General features: G+C 37.0%; 1 protein-coding gene across 1 annotated transcript; it reads right to left on the minus strand.

Annotated features, from left to right (window-relative positions):
* Window positions 1-9857: 9857 nt before the first annotated feature.
* On the minus strand, window positions 9858-10276 carry LOC129515163 (non-histone chromosomal protein HMG-17-like). The gene has a single exon (XM_055333890.1). The coding sequence runs from the start codon at window positions 10274-10276 to the stop codon at window positions 10016-10018; it is 261 nt and encodes an 86-aa protein (XP_055189865.1). The 3' UTR covers window positions 9858-10015.
* Between the last annotated feature and the right edge of the window lie 1289 nt (window positions 10277-11565).

Raw genomic sequence — 11565 nt, forward strand, 5'->3', positions numbered from 1 at the left:
TTCCCCCCATTTCCCTCCCTCTGAGGTGACCATCCATTTTGATATTTGTAACTAACTGAAAACATTCTTTCTGTGAACTTAAGTTGGCAAAAATGTCAACAGGGAAAGCATTTCCACCTGATAAAAATGAAATAAAATTCTGGGTAACATTTTAGCCTTTCTTTGTCTGTCAAAAGACTTTATCATGAACCTTTTAAGCTACTTACCAGTATGTAAAATTGAGTCAAAAATCGAACTGTGTTCTTAATAAGTAAATCCAAGGGTTCTTGAAATGGTTCCATATTCTTGTTAGCTTGCTCAGATTGACTAGTGGCTGGCAATGGGCCTGTGATCCTGCATTTTTTATGTGAATAAAGCTAATTAAATTGTTTTTAAAAAGTGCCATTGTGTTCATTTCGGAATTTGATTATGGGGCACTTGCAAGAAATTAGTACAGAAGGTTTACTTAAAAATAAATAAAAATAACAAAAATAAAAATAAAAATAAAAAATATCAGGTCTTACAAAATATTGTGCAACTAACAAAATATTTGTAGTTGTTATACTTTCTTGAATACTTGTCATATACTGGTTTCTGCATCAACGATGCCTAACATATGTTAATAATATGAGGCATACAACATATAATACTCTACCTAATTTTCCCAATAACCCTATGAAGTGGTATAATTAGCACGGTTTTACACATGAGAGAACTGAGATTCACAGATGTGGGTCTCCTGTGGTCTCACTGTGTGGAAGTGGATAAGAGGCAGAAATCCAAGAAGCCCCTAAACCTACTTGAACCACTCTCCTGTATAGCTTCCCTACTGCAGATTGGGTATAGTGTACCAGCAATCAAATTTACTGGCCTCCCTTTAATCACTTTTACGTGATTTAAAGAAACATGGTTTTGCAATCTTTTATTTGCATCCATGAACCATGGGGTTTCCCTTTTTAGAAAAAGGCAAAGTGTCTGGTAGTGTGGCAGCAAGAAACCTGTACTTGATTCACCTTACTCCACTTTTCCATCAAAGCAGCTATGATAATTCAGATGCCAAGTTACCACAACCAGAAAAGAAGATTATCAGTCAATTATTTGCTAATGTCTGTTAAGAACAACCCATTAAGGAATACTCAGGTGGCAAAATAAATCCTCAAGTTCCATTAGTCAAGGATGAACAAACAAAAAGATAACATGAGGCCTATAAAAAATAGTGCAGTTGTTCATAAATCTATACTGTCCAAGGATAATACCACATGAGAAACAACATACACAGAAGAGAAGAAAAGTCACCTAGACCACATTCTCTTTACATTCTCAACAAATTGGAGAAAGCGTGAGCTTGTGAAGCAAGAGTTGAGAGATGAGACAAAAGTGGCTTCAGGAATGCCAGCAGACATGAAAAAGGATCTGACAGGAGCAGGAAGAGAATTCTGGGAACCTAAAAATGCAACAGAAGAATTAAAATATGCCTTGAAAGTAGTAAGTAGAATAGGTAATGCAGAGAATCAAGTCAGTGATATAGAGACAATGGTGATGTGGAGATATGTTGTAGACAAATATATCTGGCTATAGATGCTGAAAAAAGATCTTAAAAAATCAAAGAGAGGAATTTGCTATAGAGAACAGAAAACCAATTTTGGGCAAGCAACATTCAGAAGAGAGAGACCAAAACAAAAGAAAGAATAAGGAAAGATACATAGATGAAAACTTGACTGATCTAAAATGATCACCATTAGCAGCACTTCACAAATGTGAATTGTGATCCAAGGAGCTTACACCATCTTTCAGGATAAACTATTGATAGACTAACATATTCTTGCAACTCTTTTTTTTTTTTTAAGAATTGAAAAACATGTAGTTTAACAAAGAAGAAAATTTGTGCTGCCCTTAGGCTATTCTTCCTAATATTTTATAAAAACGTTATAAGAAAGTTTTAAAAAGGCAGAGTTTTGATGAAAAATATTAACCCAAGAGTTCTTACAGTTATACAAAAGGTTGTTGTCTGAAATGTTCATGCTTAAAGGCCAAAGAAAGGCATTTTTAATCATGGAAGGATTTCGGAGAAAAATAGCACTCTTGTGGATGTGTGCTCGAAAACGTGACAGCTGCTCGGAAGATGAGTCAAACGCTCTTACCCATGAATGGACAAATTCAATTAAAGAACCATAGTGTAAACTGATAACATTGAGAAAAAAATGTTAATTCTAAATAATTGTTACAATTATGATTCCAAAATTCAATGCAAAAGTAACATGATATAAACAAATTCAACCAAAATGAAATTTTGGTTTCACAAATTACATTTATAAAGGTTGGAGAAAAAAAAATAAATGTTGGAGAATGCAGATAATTAGTAATATCCTAATTTGTTTTATTGCATAGAGAATTACTGCAATGTCCTGCCTTTATAATTAAAAAATTGTAGTTTCACATATGTCTTTGAAAAATTTGAAGTAGATATAAAGACATATTAATTAGGAATGTATTCAACTGTAAACACACCATAACCAATAAACAGTATATTCAACAATAGGGATTACTTTTTCTCTTATAATAAAGATTCCAGAGGTAGTTTGTTGTTGGTATTGTTTCAGGAAATAAATCATCTTTAGAGATATATCTACAAGTCTTGATCCTGCCCTCCTGCTCACAAGGTAACTGCTGTGGCTCCAGCTGGTTGACCGCATCCAGGCCAGAAGAAGGAGAAAGTGGAGAATCAGATGCTCCAGCAGAATCGTGCTTCATTTTACTGGCCAGAACTGTATCAAGGGGCTCTGTCAACTGTTACTGAACAGGTGAGCATTAAACGAGTATTTGATGAATGACTTCATGACTAAAATAAAGCAGCTGAAACATGCCACACATATATTTTAATAAGTTAAAGACTGTAAAATTGAGTTCAAAAATAAGAAAATACACATATAATAAAAGGATACAGAAGTAAATAGATGTAAACTTGTAGGAAAATTTACCATGTGCCTCTCATATTTTGAAAGATTAGGGGACTGAAAATCAAGGACTTATATCTATTGAAAATAGAATATACATGTAGAATGTTCACAAAATAAATACAGGATTTTTAGGGATACAAAGAAAACCTCAACAGAGTTGAAAATACAGATAGAGCATAATTACATTTTCTGATAACCTTGGCTCTTCATCAGGTTTAAATAACTAAAACAAGCAAATGCATTTAACCACGTGATAATTTTCTTAAAATTTCTTAAACAACTACTGAGCGAAAAGGGAAAATAAAATTTTCACTACAGATCGTGAACTGATACTGGGAAAGTTATTTAGAAAATTATCATATGAAGTGAACAGTATATCTATAGACAAAACAAGTAATTTATGTACTTTTGTGATTTATTAGGAGTGACAGTTTTATGTTTCAAAGATTATTTATTTATTTATTTATTTGAGAGTGAGAGTAAGCAAAAAGAGAAAGAGAGAGCACAAGCAGGGGGAGGAGTAGAGGAGGAGAGAGAAAGAATCTCAAGCAGACTCCACTCAGAGCTCAGAGCCTGGGGCAGGGTTTGGGGGGTGGGGGAAGTGGTGATCTCATGACCCCCAAGATCAGGACCCCAGCCAGAACCAAAAGTCAGTTGCACAACCTACTGATCCACTCAGGTGCCCCTAGTTTTATACTTCGAAAGCAACAAAACAAATTTGAGTAAAATAGGGGAAATAAATAAGAAGAATAAAAGCAGACAGTAAAGAATTAGAGAATGGAAATAGAATAATTAGTGTTGATTAGAAAGTTCAAGGGGCACATCTTTAAAAATATTTATAAAATAGATTTAGGATAAGATTTATAAAAATAGAATAAGGATAAGGATAACCACAGCCCGGGAGGCTGAGCGGTTTAGCGCTGCCTTCAGTCCAGGGCCTGATCCTGGAGACCGCAGATCAAGTCCCACATTGGGCTCCCTGCATGGAGCCTGCTTCTCCCTGTGCCTGTGTCTCTACCTCTCTTTCTCTCTTTGTGTCTCTCTTGAATAAATAAATTTTAAAAATTAAAAAAAAATAATCAGGAGAAAGTGAGAGAGTATTCAAAAATAAAATTGGGAAATAAGAAAGGGCTATAAAATAGACATGGTAGAGAGGAAAACTATTAGAGATTTATTTGCATAATTCTAAGGCAATAAATTTGAAAATCTGAATAATTTGGACTGATGTGATTTAAAAAATAAATAGAAGATTGAATAGAAATATTAGCTTTGGAGAAAATAAATAAGGTATCAAAGATTCCAGAAAGACACTTGTCTTATTGGCAATTTTCCCCCCAGTTGTCCAGGCATTGATAATTCTGATGCTATATAACTTTTCAGATAATGAGTGGGAAAAATCAGAGAGGAGGACAAAACATGAGAGACTCCTAACTCTGGAAAATGAACAAGGGGTAGTGGAATGGGAGGTGGGGGGGGATGGGGTGACTGGGTGACGGGCACTGAGGGGGGCACTTGACGGGTGAGCACTGGGTGTTATACCATATGTTGGCAAATCGAATTCCAATTAAAAAATTTAAAAATAAAAAAACTTTACAGATAATAGAAAATCATGGACAACTATACAAATCATTTATTTATGCTAATTTTTATTAAGTTTCTCATTTTAATTGCTGTATAGTTAATATAGTGTTATATTAGTTTCAGGTGTAAAGTATAGTGATTCAACACTTCCATATGGTCCTCAGTGCCATGCAAATCATTTATTATGATAACTTAACCGTGGTATCAATATCTGAATGAGGTAAAATGAAGTAGCATAGCTACAGAACTGAGATTTTCAGTATATTTCTCAGCTACCTACATTAAATGTATTGGGAATATGTGCAAAAATTTCAGATTTCTGGGTCCCACTCTTCCCCATTGGATCAGAGATGGGGCCAAATAATATTAAATTCTTATTATCAATTTAATATAGAAAAATATATAAAAGAAAATGCCTTTTGAAAGTCTTAGAAAAATGTTTGCTCATATTACATTTTAATTGAAGAAATGTGGAAGATTCCAACAGTGTAAAGAGTACAAAGTAAAAAGCATCCGTATCCCCCTTCTCTCTCCACCATATTATTCAAGTTTTGTCCCCAAAGATATCTTCTGGTGTGAACAACAAAAAAGATGCACATACCAGTATCTATCTTTACCTATCCATCTTCAATAAGTGTAAAAATGTGGCCAGAATATGCTCATTCTTCTTCAAGTTGCTTTCTCTCGTTTAATAAGTTATACTGGAAATTTTCTATATATAGTACACAGAAATCTATTTTTTTCCCTAATGGCAACATACTATCCCATCAAAAGGATATGTGTGTGTGTGTTTTTTTTTCTTTGAAGATTTTATTCATTCATTGGAGAGAGAGAGAGAGAGAGAGAGAGAGAGAGCACAAGTTGGGGGTGGGCAGAGGCAGAGGGAAGCAGATTCCCCGTTTAGCAGGGAACAGGAGTGACTCTGTTCTCAGGACCCTGAGATCATGACTTGAGCGGAAGGCAGACACTTAACCGACTGAGCCACCCAGGTGCCTCAAAAAGATATGTGTCAAAATTAAGACTGATTGGTAAATATATTGGTTGTTTTGGTTTACTTTTGCACTTTCTACATATACTTTGTGAATACCTCTATGTGGTAAATATTTAGTAGCAGAGTTACTGGGATCTAATATACATGGATTTTTAATTGGATACCTATTGCCAAGCCCTTCCCTAGAAACAATAAGGAATACGAGTACCTGGTTTCCCACATCCTTGCCAGGACTGGGTGTCTTCATCAAATGTTTGGAATTTTTTCTATATTAATAGACTTAAAATACTATCTGTTTTAGTTTTGAGTTGTATTTCTTTAATTATCAAAGAGTTTAAAAAAAGAAAAAAATTATCAAAGACTTTGGGAATTGTTTCAAATTATATTGTCCACTTACAGTTTTTCTTCTCCTCCTGTTTGCAACTATTCGTTTTACTACTGGATTTCTTCTCCTTCTTGTGATAGATTGCTTGAGCACTTTGAAAATAATGGAATTGATCTCCAATTCGCTGTTTTTAACAAATTTCTATTTGTCTTTTGGCTGAGGGGCATGTTTTCTATTAGAGAATTAAAATTATTCAAAAGTCAAATTTATCTTTTTGGTTACGGCTTCTGGGTCCTGTGATCTTCATCTTTAAATTGTTTCCCATGTGGCAATTCTACTGCCTCACAGCTGAGAACTTTTACCAATAGACTGATCCCAGTTATAAAAAATGCACGTGAAAATCTATATTTCTGTAAAGAATTGGTGCAACTCACCCACTACAGTAAAATAGTCTATCCTAAATTCAAGAATGGTTCACCAGTAGGAAATTGATCAATATATTATTTCATAGCAGTATTTCAAAAGAGACAAATATAGTAATTTCAGCAGATATAAAAATGTAGGATACAATGCAACCTATTTCTCATGGAAGAAAAAGAAACTCTTAGAAAGCTGAGAACATATTTCTGTAGATGATTAAGAATAAGTGTCATGAAGTATCAGCCAGTGTGATGTTTAATGGTGAAGCACTAGGGACAATTCCAATTAAGATTGGAAAGCTGACCAGAATTCCTGCCCCTGCCATCATTATTTCAGATTGTTATGAACAGAATGTCCAGCACAACATGCAGAAAATGGAAAGAGGATGCATGAATATTCAATGGGAGAGAACAAAATTATCATTATTTGCAGACGACATAAGTAAATAGAGGAAAAATTCAAGGAAATCCACTTGAAAATTTCTTAGAATTAAAGTAATTTCAGAAAGGAGATGTTTTGGTCCCTTCCGGCTAGTATAGCAAAATACCACAGACTGGAGCTTAAACAACACACAGTGATTTATCATGGTTCTGGAGGCCATCAAGCCTGAGATGAAGATGCCAGCAGATCCAGTACCTGGTGGGGGCCCACAGCCTCGTTCATGAGCAGCTTCCTTCTCCCTATGTCCTCACGTGGTAAAAAGGGACAAGAGAGCTCTCCGGATTTCCTTTATAAGGTAAAATGGGGCAAGAGAGCTCTCTGGATACTTTTTATAAGGGCACTAATCCCACTAATCATGAGGGTTCTGCTCTCAAGACTTACCTCCCAAAGCCCTGCTTCAAATACCATCACGTGGAGGGGTAGGTTTCAATACTATATGAATTTGTGGGGGAAACATGACCATTCAGTCGATTCAGGGAGGCAATAGAAAGTAAAAGTACGAAGAAATTATTGTTTTCTATGAACAAATAAGAACCAATGAGGAGAATTAATGAAGAAAAAATGCCTTAGTGTCTTTCAGAATGACGATTAATGCTAATTCATGGCCATAACTCAACAAAATATATGTGGAGTTTATCCGAAGGAATTTAAAAATCCCCCTAAATCCAGCTAAAGATATAAAAGTAAACCTAAACAAAGGGCTAGGTCTCTCATGTTCTTCCATGGGATGGTTAAGTACTTTAAAGATATTACTCCTCAGATGAATTTTTAGGCTTAATGTTATTGCAGTGAAAATCTCAGTCTGAAGGGTCGTTTGGTAAATGATTCTGAAGTTAATTTCAGAGAGTAAAATGGGTGGGAATAACAAAATTATTTTGTAAAAGAATAACAGTGCTGAAGGAGAGACTTTAATTATTAGATTTCACTGTGTTTCATAATGATATTAGAATTAAAAGGACACCTGCATTAGGTAAGTTTCAAAATACACTCAGTATTGGTCCACACTGCCTTAGCTGAAACTCTTGGGGCCAGATGTGTTTAGGAATTTAAAATTTTGGAATTTAAAAGGTAATTTGGTTGTATCCTAAATAATACTGAATACCTTCAGTGGAGTCTGGACCAGTTACCCCATAATCAAATATTTCTGTAACAAAACTGGGCAGGATACATCAAAACTATAAACGGCCTCCTACTGATATGCATCATATTTTTCTCCCAAATGAATGTTGGCACCAAACTCATGATAAATAGCTTTCAGTTTTCAGAACTTTTGGGTTATAGATTGTGGGCCACTATGTATGTGTGTCACAGGCTGTGTTCCTGGGACTCTGGGATGATAATTACGTTGCAGGATGTGGGATAGGGAGTGTTCTTAGGATCATATCATGGAAGCAAGTAGGGAATGGAAGTGAAATCAGGCAAAGGGAGAGATTGAGCTTTGATTCAATTCCAACACAGGCTTCAGCCACATGGGGAGGGGCTGACAGGGCCATCAGAATTCTCCTTAACTGGGGGAAGGGCTGTCTTCTGCAGCTGGAGGAGTGAGTCTTTCATTCCTGAGGCGGGAGGGAGTCTGGGTGATACATCAAGGTGTGTACTGCTTGTATGGCAGTGTAATATGTGATAAGGAAACATCATAAACCAATGGATTAGTCAAGAAAGAGTTTGGAGAATGATCTCCAGTAAATTCCTTACTTCATACTATATGCAAAAAATAAACATGAATCATAAAATTAAATATAAGAAATAAAGCAAAGCATGTAGGAAATATGAATATATGTTCTCTAGTCTTTAAAGTGGAGAGGGAATTATAAACATAAAAGCATGGAGGAAGTCACAAAGTAAAGGCAAAGATTTGAGGACAATTAAATTAAAAATTTTAAATAATAAAATCATCAGCAAAATCAAAAGGCCAAAAACAAGTGGAGAAAAAAAATTGCAGTGCACATAGCCCAGGATTAATATACAAATGTACATACATATGTATAAATATACAGCTCACATAAAGTTCATAAGAATAGCTCATAAAAAAAAAGAACAGCTCATGTAAATAAGAATCACCAATAGAAAAATGGGCAGCATTATAAACTGAGAGTTCTATAAGCATGGGAAAAATGTTCTCAAAATAAATTCAAAGAAATCCTAATTAAAACATTGAATTATTGGGACACCTGGATGGCTCAGTCACGGAGCATCTACCATTGGCTCAGGTTGTGATCTCGGGGTCCTGGGATTGAGTCCCACATCGGGCTCCCTGCAGGGAGGGACCCTGCTTCTCCCTCTGCCTATGTCTCTGCCTCTCTCTCTCCTTGTGTCTCTCATGAATAAATAAATAAAATTAAAAACAAAAAAAGTCATTATATATATATCACATTTTTACCTATGTTAAATTCTACTCATGAAACAGAATGTTTAATGTTGGCAAGTGTCCAATACTTATACCCCCAATAAATTGTTGCCACTTACTTAGAAAACTTTTCTCTCTTTTCTGATGGCCATTCTCTCTCTCTCTTTTTTTTTTTCCAAGCCAAACTGTATCCAGCCTTATTAAAGATACTTTTCATAAACAATCACGGTATTTCAGGCAGGACATGGGTGGCCAATCGTTAACAGTATACAACAACTTTCAAACTCCCTTCTTCAATGGACTACCAAGTCAGAAAGCCACTATAAATCCCCATGAAGTCTTCATGGGATGCTCTGAACAGGGAAAGTTTAGAGTGAGGGTTGACAGTTCACATTTAGCATGTTGTTTAACAACTTTTCACAAGCCGACCCTGACTTTCAGGAAATGAAATGAAAATGGCAGAATTATCAATCTGGAGATCCACAAGCTAAAAAAAGGAACTCTTTTGAGGGACGCCATCTCATTGGTGACACTGTAAAGTCCAGATTGCCTGACATACTGGGAACCATTTCATGGGGTCAGATTCCAACAGGTCTCTGGGTTTAAGGGAGTCAAGTCTATATTGAAGGCAGAGAGGGAGAAGAGGACATAAAAAAATGAATTTTAGTTTTTCCACACCAAGGTGGCTCATGTGTGTCAACATCAAGGAATCCCTCCTCCTGGGAGCCAAGAAGTTTCTCAAAACTAGAAGGGGAAGGTGTTTTTCCCTCTTGTTATCAATCTAGCTTCGGAGATATTCTATTAGTGACATGCCCTTCCCCCAAAACAACAATGAAGTGTTCCGTGTGCTAACAACATAGCTTAAAAAAAAAAAAAGAAAAACAAAATTCTGCATTTTTATAAAACTTGGTAAAAAATAGTATTTCAAACTGTACAGTCACCAGAAGCACACAGTTATAAAAAATGCACACACTTCACTTGGCATCTCCAGCACCTTCAGCTTTCTGTGCCTGGTCTGTTTGGGCCTCTCCATTTTCTGCAGGGTTATTTCCATCCTTGCCAGCATCAGCTTTCCCCTTTTTCCCTTTGGGTACCTTCTCCCCCTTCTTTGCAGGGGCCTTTTTAGGCTTGGGCTCTGGCTTTGGAGGAGCAGGTTTAGCAGATAACCTTGCAGATCTTCTCTGTGGCTCATCCTTCGCCTTGGCTTTATCTCCTTTAGCCTCCCCTTCAGCCATGGCAACCGTCGAGGGAGGGAGACTGGAGGTGCGGGCAGCAGGGGGAACTCGTGGGTGGCAGCTCTGATGGCCATTCTCACTCAGACTTCTTTTTTTTTAAAGTTGAGGGTCCACTTCTGGATTCTCTACTCTGTTCCATTGATCTATGTGTCTTTTTTTTTATAATAAATTTATTTTTTATTGGTTTTCAATTTGCCAACATACAGAATAACACCCAGTGCTCATCCCGTCAAGTGCCCCCCTCAGTGCTGGTCACCCATTCACCCCCACCCCCGCCCTCCTCCCCTTCCACCACCCTGACTTAAAACATCCCCTTTTTGACCGGACTCAGAGGCAGAAGCCCTCAGAGAGGACAGGCTCCATCTCTTGGCAGTCTGTTCCTGGCATTTTTCTTTGGCCCCTTCATTCTTTTGGTCAAAAGTTTCATAACCTGCAGCCCTTCTTTATTCTTCTTAGTACACTGTTTGGAGCAATACACCCACATTTGTGTGGCAGGACGCTCGAGTAACAAGACGCAGAATCTGGGCTGATTGGTCCTAGGTGTCCTATCTTCCTTGCTTTGGGGCTTCCTCACAACATACTGGGGGGGCAGTGTCTTCTTCAGAGAGACTGGTCTGTGCATTCTGTGAGCTCTTCTGGGCCCCAGATGATGAGGTGCAGTCCTATCAGTGAGTCCAGGAATATCCTTCCCCTCCTTGTTTTTACAAGAAATTGAGAACCCTCAGATGGGCATCCACAGATGTGTGCATTCGTTCTCCAGTCCTCCTTGGTCTGTAACAGGAATGCCCATCACTCAGTAGCAGATGGATATGGCCATGGATGGAGACACCCTGCTTCATGGGGAACCTGGCTTGTCGTTCCCACCAGGAATTCACACCACATAACCCTTTCATTCTTCACCCAGAGTATCAGCAGCAACTTCTGCTCCTCATAAAAGATAAGAAGTTTGCAAACATCATCCACTGCACTGAGTTCCCTGCAGCCTGTGGCTGGGAAACAGATGCTCAGCTTCATCCCAAAGCAGCCCACCACCTCTGCGAAGCCATGAAAAAGAGCTAGAAAAATTTTTGATAATTAATTCAAGAGCCTTAAAACTCTTTGTACCCCTTTACGCTGAAAGTCATTTTTAAAGGAATCTCTGCTAAGGATCAACTCAGCAATTTGAAGAAATATGCATGCAGGAGGATTTTCTTTGCCATATCATGTACAATAAGCAAAGAATTGGAAACAATATCTCAATAATGGAGAAATTTATTTACTTATTTTAAGATTTTGTTTATTTATTCATG

Source organism: Nyctereutes procyonoides, unplaced genomic scaffold (genome assembly GCF_905146905.1).
Source record: "Nyctereutes procyonoides isolate TBG_1078 unplaced genomic scaffold, NYPRO_anot_genome, whole genome shotgun sequence".
Taxonomy (NCBI): Eukaryota; Metazoa; Chordata; class Mammalia; order Carnivora; family Canidae; genus Nyctereutes; species Nyctereutes procyonoides.

Excerpts from the sequence above, each read along its gene's own strand:
- LOC129515163 (XM_055333890.1), bottom strand. The coding sequence starts at position 10,276 with ATGGCTGAAGGGGAGGCTAAAGGAGATAAAGCCAAGGCGAAGGATGAG.